General features: G+C 53.7%; 1 protein-coding gene across 8 annotated transcripts in view; it reads right to left on the reverse strand.

Moving 5' to 3' along the window:
* The window catches only part of DGKZ (diacylglycerol kinase zeta), a 44,242-nt gene that overhangs the window by 23,189 nt on the left and 2,710 nt on the right, over positions 1–18,343 (reverse strand). For 3 of the 8 annotated variants that reach the window (XM_037838617.1, XM_037838620.1, XM_037838618.1), the window contains exon 1: positions 8,768–9,058. The exons of 2 other annotated variants lie outside the window; for them this stretch is intronic. In XM_037838617.1, the coding sequence (XP_037694545.1) occupies positions 8,768–8,928 (161 nt within the window). In that variant the 5' untranslated portion in view covers positions 8,929–9,058. Of the gene's footprint in view, positions 1–8,767; positions 9,060–10,945; positions 11,122–18,343 lie in introns of those variants that run through there. 3 more of the 8 variants (XM_037838613.1, XM_037838621.1, XM_037838614.1) reach the window with 2 other exon arrangements.

Raw genomic sequence — 18,343 nt, forward strand, 5'->3', positions numbered from 1 at the left:
CTCCTCATCTTTAGGACTGGCCCCAGACTTCGGCTCTGTCAGAAAGTTCTCCCCGGCCCTCTCTCCCGGGGGTTAGCTGCTCCCATGCTCAGGCCCTCTCTCCATGATTCTGGGCTGTCAGAACTGGTTTACAAATCTGTACCCTCTATCAGACTGTGAGTCCCTGGGACCACACATTGCTCCTAATTGCATCCCCAGGGTCGGAAGTGCCTGATGTGGTTTGAAGAGTAAATGGAGGAAAAAGTGATTCATCCACGCTTATATTCACGGATCAAGTCGACAGCAGATGGCTTCAGGCCGGCATAGGAAACCAGCAGCTGGCCAGCTCCTGAGGCCCCCCTGCCAGCACTAGGTGGACAAGTGGCTGGTTTGAGCTGAGTTCCTGTGTCTCAAAGGCACACACTGAAACCGATTCCTCATGGAATGCTGCTAATGTTCCCCTCCGTGTCTCCCAACGGGCCCTTTTGTTACAAACCCCCTGTTGGCTCCCACGTCCCTCTTCTCTTGTGACTGTCCCCTCACCTTACCTTCTCCTGTGTCTGCTGTGGGCTCCCATTCCCCATCTGTCAGGAGCAGCATTCCTCCCTCATCCCCTCATTCAAAATTCAACTCCCCCTCTGCATCTTCTGACCATCCGCTCCCTCGCCTGTCCCTTAAAAGACCTCCTCCAAAGGGGGATGTGAAATGAAATGAAATAAGCTTCAGTGGCAGAGAGATTCCAAAAGGAGCCGAGAGGTCACTCTGGTGGGCACTCTTACGCACACTTTAGACAACCCTTTTTAGGTTCTAAAGAATTGGGGTAGCTGGTGGTGGATACCTGAAACTATCAAACTACAACCCAGAACCCATGAATCTTGAAGACAATTGTATAAAAATGTAGCTTATGAGGGGTGACAATGGGATTGGGAAAGCCATAAGGACCACACTCCACTTTGTCTAGTTTATGGATGGATGAGTAGAAAAATAGGGGAAGGAAACAAACAAACAAACAGACAAAGGTACCCAGTGTTCTTTTTTACTTCAATTGCTCTTTTTCACTTTAATTATTATTCTTATTATTTTTGTGTGTGTGCTAATGAAGGTGTCAGGGATTGATTTAGGTGATGAATGTACAACTATGTAATGGTACTGTGAACAATCGAATGTACAATTTGTTTTGTATGACTGTATGGTATGTGAATATATCTCAATAAAATGAAGATAAAAAAAATAATAGAGGGAGCATAAGGGGTATGTGGTGTTTTGGTGGTTTTTGTTTTTTGGTTGCTTTTTTTTTTTGAGTAATGAGAATGTTCTAAAGTTGTTTGTGGTGATGAATGCACAACTAGGTGATGATACTGTGAACCACTAATTGTACACTTGGATGGATTGTATGGTATGTGAATATATCTCAATAAAACTGCTTTAAAAAAACTAAAAAAATAAATAAATAAATAAATAAAAAATAAAAGACCTCCTCCAAGGCAGCTATGGGTCCCCAGGCTCTGCCCCCACCCCAGGAGGCCCCCATGCACCCCACACAAGCATTTTTCCTGCCTTTGAAGCAGAGACTGTGCCTAAAATCTCTGAGAGGTCACCTGGGACAAGGGTAAAGAAAGAACTGCAGGTTTGGGCTCAAGAGGCCAAAGGGGTTCTGCCTCTACCAGCTAGATGACCTCAAACCAAGTCTCTTAACCTGTAGGAGCCTCAATTTCCTCATCTGATGGAGGGCACCACCCACTCTGTCTGCCTCCTGGGACTGATGCAAGCTTGAAGGAGAAAGTCGTTGTACATCATAACCAATTCCTAAGTTTACCAAAAGCTTAAAGAAAGAAAATAACTCCAGAGACCTGCAGATGAAGACACCACTTTGGAACACAATCTGGCAACATCTAAGTTGCAAATACGCCACCCTATAATGAAGCAGTGCTGCAAAGGATGCACAAGGAGTCCTGTACCAGGGCAGTCTCTAAAGGACTGCTGCAGCAATGAAAACCCGCAAACCACCTAAACATCCACCAAAAGGAGACTAGGCAAATAAGCTGTGGTACTGTTACCAAAAAGGAACACTATATGGCAGTTAAACTGGACATACTACAGCTCATGGATCAATCACGTCAAATCTCCAAAACAATGCTGCAGGACTAAACCTAAGTTCAGAATGATATGTACAGTATACCATTTAAATCAAGTTTAAAACCAAGCCTAACAGCGCTATGTTTGCTATGGGTACATACCTATATAGGAATTAAAAAAATAATAATAAGAAGAAACGAAAACAACAAACACCAAAATCAGGATTGCAGTTTCCTCTAGGGAGGGAGACGTAGAGGCTTCCATCTCTATCTAAAACAAACATGGCATTGTGTTAAAATTTGACCAGGCTAAGTGGTGCATGTTACATCATTCTGTATACTTTTCTAATTGTGAAATATTTAGTATTTTTAAAGAGTTTAAAAGTTTTTTTTAAAAAGACCCCCAGAGGGAGAAGAGCTCACTGGAGTTACCCTGGGTCCCCTGGGGATGGTTTCAGCAGTGGCATCGAACCCTCAGGATGCCCCTCTCACTGTCTTATTATGGGAACGCCGTCGCGTCTGCGGTGCCGGAAGGAAGGTCTCCCCCTAAGGGAAGCCTTCCAGAGGTGGGTGGCGGGTTGTGTCAGTGGGGTGTCCATGGGAGCTGGGGCGCAGGAACCAGCCTGCCCCCTTTCACAACCACCCCCGCCTCTGTGAAATGTCAGCAAGCTGGGGAAGGGGGCGGAGAGACAGCAAGCTGTTAACCCGCGAGATGCTGGAGAGTGGGTGGCCTGGGGCCCCGGCTTGGAGGCAGCTATTTTGGCATGTGCTGCCATCGGGCTCAGCCCTGGCAGGAGAGAGGCCTCTATGCGGGAGCTCTGAACTGGCACAGTGCCAGGAGTGAGGGGGAGGTATTCTGAGAGTGGAGGGAGAGGGTGCTGGGTACAATGGAGGCCTGGCCCACTGTGCTCGCCTCCCAAGCACCTCTCCACAGGCCACAGGCCACCCACTGGTCCCTGGGTCTTTTGTTCCCTGCACCTTTAAAGCAAGATAAAAAGGCACAGACGTTCCCCCGCCACTCCAGAACCAGCTGGGGAGCCACCTGACAATCTGCTTACAACCCCGTCTCCTGACCAAGGGTCTCTCAGCCCAGCCACGTTCCCCCGGCAGCAAGGGGCCCTGGGGGCAGTTCTCTCTTCTGGTCCAGGAGCAGATCACCTCACAGGGTTCACTCCTCTCCCACATGAACAAAGCTCTTTCAATAAACTTCCCCTTCTCAGGCTCCCACGAGTTTGGGAATGGGAAACACACACACACACACACACACACACACACACACACACACACACACACACACGAGAATGTAAATAATTAGGGCAGCTGGTGTTGTGAAAAGACCCTTGGGTTTGGGCTCCAGTGTGAGCTACGGAATCCTGAGCAAGGCCCCTACCTCTCTGCACTTTGGTTTCCTCATCTGTAAAACGGAATAAAACCAACCCAAGTTGGTTATGAGGATTACACGAAACTGATGAATTTAGAAGCTTCTGGCAACTGTTAATCACCAGAGAAAGATGAGCTGGAACATCACTCACTGGAGAGAGGTGAGTGAGGGGAGAGTGGGAGTGCTCATCTCCTCAGCCCCTCATCCCCGTCCTCCCCTCCCCAGGCCCCAGAACCCTGCTCTCCAGTTGGACTCACTCAAATCTGCTCTCCACAACCCAAACGTTCCTCTCTGGTATCTCAGCTGACGAATGGGGCCGAGTGGACAGATGGCAAAATGGGAGTTGCCCAAGGGTATTTGGTCCCTGCTCTGGCATACCCGTCTCCAGCCTGAAACTGCCCTCCAAGGCTCCTACCCGTGACCCAAGTGCCAGCCAGGCCCTGTGCTGACAACCATGGGGCCGAGGAGCCTCACAGCGGGTCCTGCCAGACTGATGCCGATTATCAGGGGTCCCGTGTGGAACACCAGGGAGGCAGCCCAGAAGAATGAGAGGTCAGTGCTCAGCACCACCCAGAGGTGTGTCTCTGCTAATCTCCACCAGGAAAGAGGGGTGCTGGCCAGCCTGGGTGCAGGTGCAGCAGTTCCCCATTCTTGCACCCCCCCACCCCCCACCTTGCAACTTAGAGGACTGCTCAGGTGACAGCAGCAGATCTCCGGGAAGAGTGGTGGGGGCAGAGAGGGGAGGGCAGGCTGGAGGATACCAGATGAAGGTCTCTTGAAAAGCAAGAGAGCTTTGGGGTCCCATGATATGGCACAAATTAACATGGTCCCGGGAGCTGGGAGGCCTGGGTTTGAGTCTCAGACAGCGTCTAGCTAGTCCTCGTGAGACCTTGGCTGAGTCAAGGCCATCTTACTGCCTCAATCTCCAGGGACTGAGGATTACATGAAATTGATGGCTCCCAGCCCCACGGTTGTCAGCACATGGCCTGACGGGCACTTGGGTCATGGGTGGGAACCTTGGAGGGCAGTTTCAGGCTGGGGACAGGTATGCCAGAGCAGGGAGGGGGAGAGGTTGGGCCAGGTGACATGGAAGCTCCCACCCAGCCTGCCTTCTGCCACATTTTGATTGGCTCCAGCCCCGGCAGTCACCCGCAGGGGGTGTCTGTAGGTCCACCCACAGCGGATCTTCAGTGCAAGTTAAGTGTACTGGCCGCCAGGAGCCTCCTCTCCCTCTGCCCTCCCCATAATGGTAGCCGTCGCCCCCTTGTGTCATTCTAGCGATACTGCAAGGAAGGTTCCCAGGGCAGCTTCCAGACCCTGAAACTCTCTTGCAGGGGTCTAAGGGACACAGACCCCTGCTTCTTTCTCCTAGGGACCACCACAGTCCAGGCCTCGAGGCCTAACCTGCCGCCCACCTCCTCCTCCACCTGGGAGAAGAGCTGGTGCGTTCTGTAGAGGCCTCCAGGAAGCCCGTTTCTCTTGCTCTCCTCCAGCACCAGCTACCTGGGGCTTAGGCTTTGTCTGTCTAGGAGTCACTCAGTCCTCTCTCTATCCATGCCTGAGAGGATACCCATCCTCTTGCTCTCTTATGCCCTTCAGAGTCCTGGGCAGCTCCATATCCTGGGATTTGAACTTCGCAGAGTATGCTATGGAGGAAAAATGACAAGAATAGCCCATCCTCTCCCCTGACCTATAGCCACTCTGGGGTATGGAGTCAGGGGGTGAGGGAAGACTACAAAAATGCACCCCTAATTCCCTGACCTTGGCCAGCTCCACACTCACTGGCACATGATCTTGTGTAGGGAGTGAACAGGGTGAGGAGAACAGATGAACAGCTCAGTCACTGATGCCCCTTTTTCTTCCCAAACTGGCTGGAGCCACGTCCTCTGGCCACCTGGGCTGTCCCACAGGGCTTGCTGGCGGCCTGGTATTAGCCTGGGAGAGACAAGTGCCTCCAATAGGCTCCTTTTGCTCCTAGACATCCTGGCGCCACAGGTTCTCGCACCTGTGCTCTGGGCATCCCTCAACAGGTCCTCCCCATTCATTCCAAAACCAACCAAATCCAGAGCTGCTTTCGCTCAGGCTGCTGGCGGCCCTATGCCAGCCTCAACTTCAGGTCTATGCTTGCTAGGGCCATGTGGCATCACCCCTAAATGGGAACTATTGTCTCAAACTTGTTCCACAGGTGCATTTCCTGCCCTCTGGGAGCCAGTGACTTTGAGCACTGATGAAGGGCAGGGGAAGGCAGAGCAGGCACCAAGGCTCCCAGAGGCTCCTTATGTCTAGATGTACCAGGTACCCGGGCGTGTCTGATGCCCCTGGGCTGCAAGCTGTGTGACCTGCCCAGGATTAGGCTGCTGGGACCAGGCCAGAGGATAAGCGAGTCCTCCCTGTGGGCCCTGGAGGAGGAGGAGACAGTCAACTTTCCTCCCACGTCTGACTGACCAACCTTCAGGCTGACAGAATCTGAACGTGATGCTCCCGCCCTCCTCAGCTCACAGAGGAGAACAGGATGCCCTGGGATTAGGGCAGGGCCTATACCTCTTCTTCTTTCTCCTCCTCCTCAGTTGAGGGGGCTGATGGTTCCCAGCAAGGAGGGGTGGGGTGGGGTGGGGTTGGGGGAGGAAGGAATCCACAACCGGGGAGGTTCATGGCTTAGCCTTGTGGCTTACCGGGCTAAAATAAGGGTGATGGTAAACCGCTCCCCAGAGTCCAAGAGGGTGAAGACAGCGGGGGTGGGTGGGGGGTGGACTTTAAGGAAAAGCCTCTTTAAGAAAGATGACAAAGAGGTTTCCATTCAGACACGGGACCAGGGTGGATCAGAGATGGCAAACATGGCCCATGTGCCATCACTGCCCCCTGCCAAGCTCACAACAGAAGGTGCTAATTGATCATGGAACTCTCCCATTGAGCCAAGATCCAAATGCAGAATTCTCAACAGGGCTTCACCAACCTATCTGTTGTCCTTGATACTCTCTCCCAGCTACTGCCCATTCACTTATCAGGCCCCTCAGCCCCAAGGTTTGAGATGTGGGGACAGGATGGGGGAAATGCAAGGAAAATCAAGGGCTGGGTTAAGAATGGGTGTAGAATGTGGGGGAAACATGGAAGATCGGTTTCAGCTAGGACACCGAGGACTTTTACCTGAAGCTTGTGGCCAGCAAACAAAGGTGTTAGTACCAATAATAAGCAGCTTTAAAGAGTGGTAGAGTCCGGAGCAGGTATACCAAACCAAATTTTGCCCCCATCCCCACCCCATCAAATCAAGTAAGGAGGAGCAAGGCCAGCCCCAGTGGGCATCTGATTTTCTGAGCCCCCAGGTCTGTCAGGGGGAAGTCTTTTCCCCACGGCCCTCTCCCTACTCTACTGGTTCTCTGAACATATTCAGTTCTGTAGGTCCCACTATTCCCAGCACATTGCTACCACACAGGCAGCACTCCCTACATGCCTTTGGAGGTGCTGTTTGATTTCCTTCTCAAGGACCCTATGTGCTGTTTGGGAACCTGGTATAGACAAAGGGATGTGGGTTTGGGAATCAGACTGAAACGAGTTCAAATCCTGTCTCTGTATCTTACTTGCTATGTGACTGGGCAAACTATTCATCTCTCTGAGCCTGTTCTTCTCATATATAAAAATGGAGAAATAACACTAATCCTGCTTATTTTATAGAATTATGTAAAGGTACCTGTTAGTTACTCTTGCTTCTTGCTCTTCCTCCCGAACATGCCTGTGGCTCATCCCTATGTGCACAAACCTGTGCCCTTCAAAAGGGGCATAGCCACAGGTCAAAATAGCCCAACACTTGGTACCCTGTGGGCAGGGACAGGAAGCTTCCGGCAGAGCCTGTGAACATGGTAGGCTACATCCTGCAGAGCTGGGTGTAATCTGCTCCATCTTGCAGGGCTGTGGGTGACATAACTGAGGTACTGGAAGCTTTGCTCCCTGCCCTGTTTTAGATGTCATTGAAGCCTGTGTGGCTTCACAAGAGCCCAAGGAGCTCCATCTGCCAGCGTAGGCATCCAGATCCCTGGGTGTGCCTGGCAGCAGCACAGTACAGATACAAAAAGTAGGGCCCCGGCTAGTGTGAGGCAGGCGGGGGCATAGGTCAGCATCAGCATCAAGGTAAGCCGACCCGAAGAACAGGAGAAAAACACCCACGTCATTGGTGGGTAAAATCTACCCTGGGAAGGACAGGGCAAAGCTCAGGGGGCCGAATGCCACAAAGCCTGGCAACTGAAGAAAAGGTTGAGGGAGGCCTTGGGCAGATTCCAAGTGGTCAGAGTCCAGTCTGAGGTGGCTCTGGGGTCCTCACTGATTGGCTGCAAGCTCCTTGGCCACCAGGAGAGGGACAGGGGTTGTTCAGGAAGCAGCCCAGGGAGCCAAGTAGGGTAGTCCTGGGGCTCCGGCTTCTCTCACCTTACCCCAAGGCTGCACAGGCAGGTGGCGGCGCCCCGCCAAGACTGGCACACATGCCATGAGCTGCCGGCACTCACTCTTTCCACACCCTCCCCCAGTTCCTCACCAGAGTTCTAGTCAAAGCCCTGTCACAGACACAAGATGGTGACATTTGGAGTGCTGGGGGAGGGGGCAAGATGGAGCTTTAACACCCAGCACAGATTCCAGACTGCAGCCCACCCCATTCCTTTTCCAGAACGGATTGGGAGCTGGGGAAGAGATGCTGACCACTTAGCAGAGATAGAGGCTGAGGTCTCCCCACTAATTAAGAGCAAGGTAGAGCAGTTAGCCAGGCACCCCCACTCCCAAGAAGAGGCATAAAATACTGAGCAATTCAATCAGTGACCAGTGCTCCGTGAAAGCCATGTGTCATGACAGTATCAATGAGGCCATGTTCTGCAGATGCCATGCCCTGGTGGGAGGCAGCCAGCTCCGATGTCCAGGGGTGGTGTGACTCTCGGGTGCCAAAGCAGGAGTGGGTGATCAGTCACGGGGGGCGCTGCCTGCGGGGAGGGATTCTGTCTCCCTGCTGGAGAGTTGGGGGCTGACCCTGACGACGTACCAGAAATGAGACACGATAAACCGGCACCAGGGAACGACCCTCACTCAGTGCCAGTGGCGAGGTGACAGGTAACGCCGGTGCCGGGGAGTTGGGGGATGACTCCCACGCGGTGCCAACGCCAAGGCAGCCCGTCCCTCAGGTGCCCGGGACGGGAGGGGGGTGGCCACTCCATGCTAGTACAGAGGAGACCCGAGAGCTGGTGCCTGGGGTTCGGGAATGACACCACTGATGTCGTAACCGCGGTGGCCTGCACCGCTGGTGGCCGTGGAATGCCCCCCGGTGCCGCGGTGCCCCTCCCGCCGCCGCCCCACTCACCTGTGCCCGAAGAGCCGCAGCCCTGGGAAGCGCCGCTTGCTGAGGCGCCGCGGCGCCTTGTCCGGCTCGGGGCCGGCGTCGCGCTCGGAGCCGCTGGACGAGGCGGAGGCAGACTCGGAGTCGCTGCTCCGGGCCTCGGGGCTGCCGTCCCGCGGCTCCATACGGCCCTAGCCCCGGCCGGCGGCGGGCCCGCGAGAGACACCCATGCCGGGCCGGCGGCCGGGGCTCAGCACGCCCGCTCCGCGCCGCCCGCCACGGCCATGGCGCGCGCTTGCTCCGCCCGCCCCGCGCGCCCCCGCGCCCCACGCCCAGGTGCTGGGGAAGCGGCCACCGCCGCCGCTCCAGGAAGTGCCGCCAGCCCTGGCCGCAGGACCCCGCATAGCTGGCCGGGCCGCTGCCTGCCCGCCGCCGAGCACGCCCCCTCGGCTGCGCGGCCTCACCCGGCCCGCGGCGCCCTCTGCCGGCAGCCCGCCGCGCCGCAAGCCTCCGGGGCGGCCGGGGGGCGGGGCTGAGCCGGGGCGGGGCCGTCGAGGTCCCGCCTCCCCAACGCACTGTCTGGTCCGCTGGGAGGACGCCGGCTCTGCGCGCACCCAGTGGTTTCCTCCCCTTAGTCCTCCCTCAGCAAACAACCCATAGGTTCACAAACGTACATCCGCGAGGGCGGCTGTCACCACCTCCCCTCCCACCTCCAGACGGAATACGTCCCTGAGCTTCTCTCGCCCACCCTGTGTTGAGGCACAGCCACACGCAAACTCCGTTCCCTTAGCCCCTTGGCTCTCACAAATCACACCCACGGGAACAAAAGCCACGCAGTGCCTCCATGCGCACAGAACAAACACGCCTCTCACACACAATTATGCTCACTTATTACTCAAATGAACACCTTCCACCCCAGCCTCTCACACTCAGAAATATATACAAGAACCAAAGTCACCTAATGGTCCTCACACACACCTCCATAGAACATACACGTTTCTCATACAAAGTCATCCTTCCACAGCTAATCACAGTCGTTTCCAGCCCTATCACGCACTCCTAACACATGGCATGCTCCCAACACGATCCCAGCTGAACCCGTGGATCGCTTACAAATGCACAAAACACCTCCACACCTCTTACACACTCATAAATGGACAGCAGTTATACCTCCCATCACTCTCATTCACAAACATACACCCCCACATAGAACATACATGCCTTTCTCCTACACACCAATACCCCCAGGACAAAGGTTACACATTGCCACCTCCCATCCGCCCAGAATACACTGCTCATGCACATGTGACACACACCCCCAAGGTGGCAGAGGCTGTCCCCCTCCAGAGATGAAGAAAGCAACTGGAACCCAAGCTGAGCGGTCAGTTGCCTGTCGTGGCTGGGGAGTCAGCAGCTCGGACAGCCCCTGATAGCCCCTGCTGCGGGCTGACAGAGGAGGCCAGGAAGCTGGAGAGCGCGACCCCCCCCCCCAAACCGTGTCACCCCAGTGCCCACATCAGCTGCCCGCTGTTTCTGTTCATGCTCCTCTCTGCAAAGCCACATCCTGTGTCACCTTCACTTTCACCCCCTCATTGGTGGTTCTGGCAGCTCATTTTCCAGGCTTGGCCAGCCAACGTACAGCCAACGCTGGGGGCCATGACTTGCAGGCAAGCCTGTGATTTTGAGAAATAGCCAGCACCAAGAGGCCCAGAACCCTTTTCCAGCTTCCTCCAAGTGAGCTCAGAGAAGGGTCTAGAGATGGGCAGGAGGAGGGCAGTGAAATCCCCAAGTGGACCTGACACTGGCCCCCTGGGGTGTATATGTCCCTTTGGGGCAATTTCCCAATGGCTTCTACACCAAGCTCTGAGGAAGGGGGCCATAGGCAGCAGAAGACCCCTCTGAGTTTGTACCAGGTCCTACAGCTGGTTTAGAAACTTTAAGCATTCAGCTCCGCACTCCCGTGGGGGCTCCTCACCCCATGCTGTTAGCTCCCTCCATTCTTAGCCTCCTGAGAGTTCACACTGCTCCCCCCAATAACCCCAACATCAGAGCTCCCCCCACCCTCACTACAAATCCCCTTGATCTTTTCTGCACCTCCACAGAGCTGCCGAACAATGAGTGGGTAACCCCACCTCTGCCACCCCCTCACCCTAGAGGGGCAGAGGCCCCCGGGGCCACTTCTGGGCCACCCTGAGTACCTACTGTGTCTGGGGGGCCTCGGCCGGGATCTGTGGCACGTCCCAGGAGCGATAGCGCCACATCTGCTTTAGTGCCCCCAGCTGCTCCCCCTCTCCTGTCCCCAGCGCCTCGGTGGGGCCCAGAGCTGTGGCCGCATTGCAGCCTCCCCCAGCACTGTGGCCGGCCCCCAGCGCGCTCATCCTGCCCGGCCACTCTCTTCCTCTTTCAGCACTTCCTGACCGAGGGGCCCTGCAAGAGGCCAACCGGCTGTCCCTGACTGAGGACCACAGGCCTTGCAGGCACCTTCCGCCGGCTGGGGCAGGAGGCAGCAGGGCCCGGGAGCTGCGCAGGAGGGCGAGGGGCGAGCAGGGACAAGCCCAGCCCAAGAGCCAGGAACCAGCCCCAAGAGTTGGAGGCTGCCAGGCAGCAGCCGGGCCTGTCCTGGCGGAAGTCTGCATCCCTGCCCCAGCTGGCTTTCCTCTCCTCCTACCCTCTCCCATCTTTACCCCTTGGCCCTGCTGAAGTCTCTCACTTCATCACAGCCACCAGGTATGCCAGCTGGGGGTGTCCTGCCCCCCAAAAACTCTCTCTCCTTAGCACCTCTGCATGCATCATACTTGTGTTAGGCACACAAGCTAAGGAGCATTGGAAAGAACAATGAAGATGGAGTCAGAAGGAGTGAGCTCCTATCCTGCTTCTGCCACTTACAGGCTGCATGATGTCGGGTCATGCCATAAATCTCCCTAAGTCTCCTCAAATTGTTTTTGGAATAAGGTAGGGTATAAGCAGATAAAGTGAATACATATCTTAGGGAGCTTTCCTGAGCCTCAGTCTTCTCATCTGTGAAATGGGAGGCGGCAAGAGTAATAATTGAGCTCACGGAGTTGTATGAGGATTAAATAAGAGGTAAAAAGAAGCTTCTAAATTCATTCATTCAACAAATATTTACTAGTGTCTTCCTTCTCTGCATCAGGCACTGTGTTCGAGAGAAGCAGTATAGCAGCACTGAACAAGGAAGCAGCACTCTCCTCACGGAGCTTAGATTCTAGTGAGAGAGACAACCAGGAAACAAATAATCGATGTATAATACAATGTCAGGTAACAAGACACACTATGAAGACAAATGAAGCCAAAATGCAGGGGGAAGGGAGTGAGGATGGGGGCGTTGTTTAGGTAGGGGGATCGGGAGAGGCCTCTCTGAGGAAATAACATCCAAGAAGAGACTTGGATAAACGGAGAGAGCACACTGTGTGCCTTTCTGGGAGATCAGCATTCCAGGTGGAATGAACACGTACTTGATGTGTCTGGAGAAAAACAAAAGGCCAGGTGGTCAGAGAGCAGGGAGCAAGAGGGAGATCTTGAGCCGAGCAGATCTCCCGAGGTCATTGCGAGGACTTGGTAAATAAATAATAAGGCACATACTTAACTATTTATTATTAGGGTTGGTTCTGGGAAGGGAATTGTACCTTCCTGAAGCAATCTTTAATTGCACTGCTCTATAATTAGTTCTTTAGTTGTATATGTGTTTGTTACCCCAGAAAGGCTGTAAGTTTCTAGAAGACAGAAATAGTGTCAATTCAGTACAGTTCAATAAACACTTACGCTACAGAACCTGCAGATTCAGGGATGCCCGCGATGCCACCCCTGCCCTTAGAAACCTCAGACTGGTGCTATAATCATCTTTGAATCCCTCATGACTTAAATATTCTTAAAAAATTTTTAAAGAAATATTTGCTATGTAATAATAATTCATACTCAGGAATGATAATAGCTATTATATCTGAGACAGTTCTGTGCCAGAGACCTACTGAGTATATACAGTAGCTCACTGAATTCTTTTAACAACCTTATGAGGTAGGTGCTGTTATTTTCCTCGATTTACACATGGGGAAACCGAGAGACAGAGCCACTAAGCTCACCTGTCCAAGGTCACCCAGCTGGTAAGTGGTGGAAGTAAGAGTCTAACCCCAGAATCTGGACTCTTTAACTAAGATTCCTCATTGCCCCTCTAGGACTGGGCAGGGGGCCAGGTGATACCCCCGAGGCTTGGCCTCTCCCTACAGCCCATCGTCTCTGAATTCCTCAAGGCTGATCGACTGCTCTGTGGCCCCTTAAAGACTCGTCAGCCAGGCCAAGGCCTGTTCTGGAAGGAGGCTGTTGTAGGGCCCTGCCCTCCTCTCCCAAGCCTTCTCCAAGCAGCCTGGGCAGTTAAACAGAGGAAACAGGGCTGGGCTTGTTTTTCATTTGAGGCATCTGGCAGCCCTGGAGCAGCAGAGAGCAGGAAATGTGGCTCCAGTAGGGGAAACCAAGCAGGCTGGAGGCTTCGAGAAGAACAGTCCTGGCTGCTGGGCAGGGGCTACCTCAGGCTTGTACTCCTTGAAGCTGTCAATCTCAACTCTGCTTCCCAGGGGGGGGGGTGGGGAAGGCCAAGGCTGGAAGGGACAGGTGCACAGGGCTGGGAAGGATGCAGCCAGGACATCTTGGCAGTTCCAAGGACACCATGTGGCAGCATTGGGGAGCTGGGGACCCCTCAGAACCCACCTGGATACACACAGGAAGAAGAATCTGGGTAAGAAAATTATTTTGGGCTCACCCTAGAGGGTGAGGTGTTCTACTTTCCATGGCCTGGATGAGCAAGTGGGAGCTGGGGAAAAGAAATGTACCAGGGCACCAAATAACCCACGACTTGGACATTCTCTGCTCTCAAAACCTGCCCAGCCGGCCTCCTTGGCCTGACCTTCAAGGCTCCTTATGATCTGGTTCCTTTCTTTTCTGCCTCTTCTTCCAGCCTTTCCCTGCAGAGATTTTTCGCTCAGCTCAAGCCATTCTGGTGCCTGCCTCACACTAGGTGCTCAATAAACATTTCTTCCTTCCCTCTTTTTTTCACACCCCCTCCAACATGCCACCCTCACACTTGCCAGCCCATCTGCTTATGCTGTTCCCCTTGCCATGCCTACCCTTAATATTTGGCCAACCAGAATCTCCCCCATCCTTCAAACTCCAGCCCAGGAAGCAAAGGAGGCAAGTCGGAAAGAGCCCCAGACACAGATTCCATTCATTCAAATTCCAGCCCTTGCTGTGCAACTCTGGGCAAGTCACTTGACCTCTCTGGGTTCCAGAACCTTCCTTTATTAAACGAAAGAGTTGAATCAGATGAGTTTTAAGCTCTCTTTCAGCTCTGACAGGTTCATTTGAATCTCCTTCCCTGATTTCTAGGTTTCGCTCATTCATCCAACAAATATTTTGTAAATACCTACTAAGCATTGAACACTGTCCCAGAGTCAGAACTCTACCCTACTGACTATCTCTGACACTAATTTCTGTTTCCCATAATATTCCTATATCATTTGAGCTTTTATTCACATTGTTGTTGCCTCCTTACAAGATTCTTGAACCCTACGTTGCTCCTAGCTCCGTGGTAGGTGCACAGTATATGTTCTGTAACCTCCTATGGAAGTTGAAATGAGTTGAATATAGGTGTGCAAAAAGCTGTACAGAGGGAGGGAATCTGGCTTCCTGATGGCTTGAGCTGCTGTGGTGAGAAATGGAGAATTTTCTCAGTGCCCATCCCTCCCTAGCGGCCAGGCCTACGATTGAGGGAGCAACCCAGATGGATTGCTGACTCCTGCGCAGGTGCTGGGCCTCTGCCCTCACCGAGGAGACAGAGGCACCTGAGCTGGGCTGCAGGTGCTGCTGGCTAGCAGATGGAAATCTGAGGAGGCTCCTTCTGGGCAGCCTCAAACTGTCCTATGGTCCCTCCCAGGTCCCCAGGCTGGAGGTGAGAGAGGAGACCAGGTGACTCTGCCCTGCCTATGGGTCAGCTGGATCTACCCTAAGGAACTTCCTTCTGCACTCCCCACCCCTGCCTGGAGTGAAGACACCAAGCCCCCAGGACAGGATTAACAGGACCCCACCCTCAAGCCCCCTCCTTGCATTTGTTGGGTTATAAGCCCTGATTGCACAACTGTCTTTCAGTCCCCTGCCTCCCCCTCTCCTATTATCCCTCCCAGAGATAGGTGCGCTTACTACAGAGGCAAATGAAAAGATCCTGAAGGATGACAGTCCAGCCCTCGGGAGCCTGACAGTAAAAAGGGCATGGGCTTTGGAGAGAAAACAGATCTGAGTCTGAATCCTAGCTCTACCGGTTAGTGGCTGTGTGATCTTGGGCAAATTGCTTAACTTCTCTGAGGCTCAGTGTCTCCTCTGTAGAATGGGGACAGAACACCTGCCGATTGCAGTGAGGGTTCAATGAGTCTGCAAGGTGCCTGGCATGCTACAACAGAGTAGATATCCCAGAAACGTTAGCTCCTCCCTACCCCAACCTCCTTGGTGGAGAGCGTGGGAAATATTTTTAGATCTGAGGGGCTGCCCAATGGCCCTCAAAGCCCACTGACTATGTACTCTACTTAGTCTTCCTTCCCCAAACATCTGTAGTCCTAGAAACACTGGTCAAGCACAGTGAGGCCGGCAGAAGCTGAGTTCTTAGTCCCAATGCCTCCACACCCCTCTTCATGTTTAATTGCAAGAGGTTTTCCCCAGTCTTTGGGGCCTGGACCCATGAGGAACCTCTCCAAAAATCCACCAACTGAGGCAAAACTGAGACTCGGACCCAGGCTTCCCGAGGCCTGGCCCATAACCACACTGGGGAAGAGCTGTTCAAACGCCACTGCTCAAACAGGTCGTTCCGGCTCCCGAATGGCTTGTCCCCTGGCGCAGGGGTGGGGGTAGGAGCAGCTGGGAGTGTGTCCCATGCTCCCTGTGCCATTGTGAGATCAAGTAAGACCCTTTCTCTGGGACCCCAATCCCTGCCTTCCGCCTTCACAACCAGTCCGGCCCCATCGCCCGGCTCTGCCCTCCTTGGCCTCTGACTCACTTGCCAGCAAGAACCACAGGTCCCAGAGGGGAGAAAGGCGTTCCGGCCTGGGCCTGGGCCCCGCCTTTCCCAAAGGAAGGGAAATGGATGGACCCCCGGCTTCCTTCCGGCTTCCTCTGAGAGCACCCAACCCCCCCACTCTGCTCCAGCTCAGCTCCCGCCCGCCCCCGGTTTCTGCATTTTTAATTCAGGACAGAATGTGATCTCTTGCAGCTCCTTGCTTTATCCTGTTGCTATTTAAATTACAAATCGGCCCCATCTCCCTGTCACTCTTGGGTTATTTTTAGCCTCTGGTAAATAGCAGCAGGGAGAGTAGGATCAGGTGCCCCTCCCTTGAGGAGCCGTGTGTCGCAGCCACATGCCCGCAGCAGGGGGCACCCTCCCCTGCCAGTTGGTGCCCCCAGCCGCTCACCCCAGCCCCTCTGTGGGGGCGTGGGGGAAGGGGACAGGGAAGGGCTGCAGCCTGGGACACATGCTCAGCCTCTTCCCTCAGTCTCCCTTAAGCTCTGCCACCTCCAGGTCCTGCCACTGTCCCAACCCTCAGGGCTAACCTCCTCCAGGAAGGCCTCCGGGACTCCCCACCCACAAGGGAATCCAGCTACAGAGGACAAAAATCTTCTAAATTGCATTTCGCTCCTCCTGTGAGTCAAGAGCTTTATCCTCTTATGAATCAGGAACTTTTTTCTCTTATCTTTGTAATCCTCCCAGCGACACCACCATGTAGGTATTACTGTTCCCTTTTTTTTCCATATGAGGAAACAGGGTCAGAGATGAAAGCTGGGAGGCGCAGGGATCAACATCTAGTTCCTCCAGCCCCAAAGCCCGCGGACTTGGGCATTGCGCTGCCTCTCTTGGTGGACAGAACGCAGCCCCACTTTGCCCAGGGCCTGGATTGATTCCTGAGGCCCACCAGCCACTGTCATTTCCCAGGCGTCATGTCCCAGCTACTGGATCAAAGGTTGGCAAATTATGGCCCGCGGGCCACATCCAACCCGTTTTTGTATGGCTTGTGAGCTAAGAATGTCTTTTACATTTTTTTAAATGGTTAGGAAAAAAAAACACAAATAATAATATTGGGGTGACTGAGAGTATTATATAAATTCAAAGTTTAGTGGCTATAAATAAAGTTTTATTGGAACCTAGCAACACTCATTCCTTTAACTATTTGTCTGTCGCTGCTTTCGGCTTTCGTGTTATGGCAATTGAGTAGTTGTGCCCGTTATTTCCTTGCCCACTATGAGTAGTTGCGAGAGAAGCCATATGACCCGCAAAGCCTAAAATATTTCCTGTGTGACCCTGCACAGAAAAAAGTTGCCAACCCCTGCTCTGGGCCAAAATTTTCCCAAGGGAAGGACTGTGCCCCATACCTCTGTTTCAGCCAGTGCCCAGCCTTCAGCCAAAACCCCAGAACTCTTTCAAGGTCTTTCTGGGGCTCCAACAAGGGCTGTTGCAGGGAAGCTCCTTGCCAACCACACCTCAAAGGTCCATCTCTCATTTTTACCTCCTTTTCCTCCTGTCTTGCCCCTTACTCTTCCTCCTAGCCTTCTTCACAGGTGGAACCAGCGTTTTCCAAACCCACTTGCCCATCAGAATTCTTTGGGAGAGGTTTTTAAAGTTGAGATGTCCAAGGTCAAGCCCAGTCAACCTGTATCAGGATTTTCAGAGGCAGGGCTTGAAATCAATTTTAAGAGCTTCCCCCAAGTGATCTGGTTTGGGGACCACTGGGCTTTGCTCCAGAAGTCATAGCTCTGCATTTCTTGACTGGTCCTTTCAGATCAAACCCAGCATCCCTTGCCCCCCTCTGGCTTTTCCTGTGCTGGAGCCCTCCCTCCAATGGTCTCTTCAGTCCAACCCTGATCCTTTCAGACTTATTGGGGGTATAGGAGATATCCTTCCTCACCCCAGATGTAGATACACTATGTCAGGGCACTACCTCTAATGCCCTTTTCTGAGTTATTGGAAACCGGGTCCCATTTATACTGGAAAAGGGCCTACCTCACTCAAGCCCTTCCCTTGTGCATTTTCTTGCGCATCCCCCCATGCCCACAGGGCTTGTGCTGGTGCAGACCTGCCATCTCTCCATCTACCTAGAGCTGCTGCCAGAGTTGCTTCCAGCCCACCCCTGGGCTGGGGTGTGGGTGGGGGTGTGTGATGAGAGGAGCCTATTTCTCAGAAACCCCCGCACCCCTAAAAGCTTCCACTGTCCTGCCGAAAGCTTCTGTCCTCACTGACGTCAGAGGCAGTCCGGGCCTCAATCCTGCTTCCGTTTCCATCCTTCGCCCTCGGATTCTTTTGCCCCCGCATTTCTGTCGAAAAGCCTTTTCTCTCTGTGAAGGGCTTGCAACTGCTTTTCTTAGCAACTCTCAGAGCGGGGCGGGAGGTTTAGCTGCAAGCCAGAACTGTTGCGGGCAGAGGATATGAAACGGGCCACCATGGGCCTGAGCTCCTGCCAGCCCCTGGGCGGCCCGTCTGTCCAGGGAAGGAGCAGCATTTGTCATCAGGCCACTCACCACGTGGGACGACAGCCACACGGGAGGGTTTAGCCAGCA

The sequence above is a fragment of the Choloepus didactylus genome, chromosome 6 (genome assembly GCF_015220235.1).
Source record: "Choloepus didactylus isolate mChoDid1 chromosome 6, mChoDid1.pri, whole genome shotgun sequence".
Classification (NCBI taxonomy): domain Eukaryota; kingdom Metazoa; phylum Chordata; class Mammalia; order Pilosa; family Megalonychidae; genus Choloepus; species Choloepus didactylus.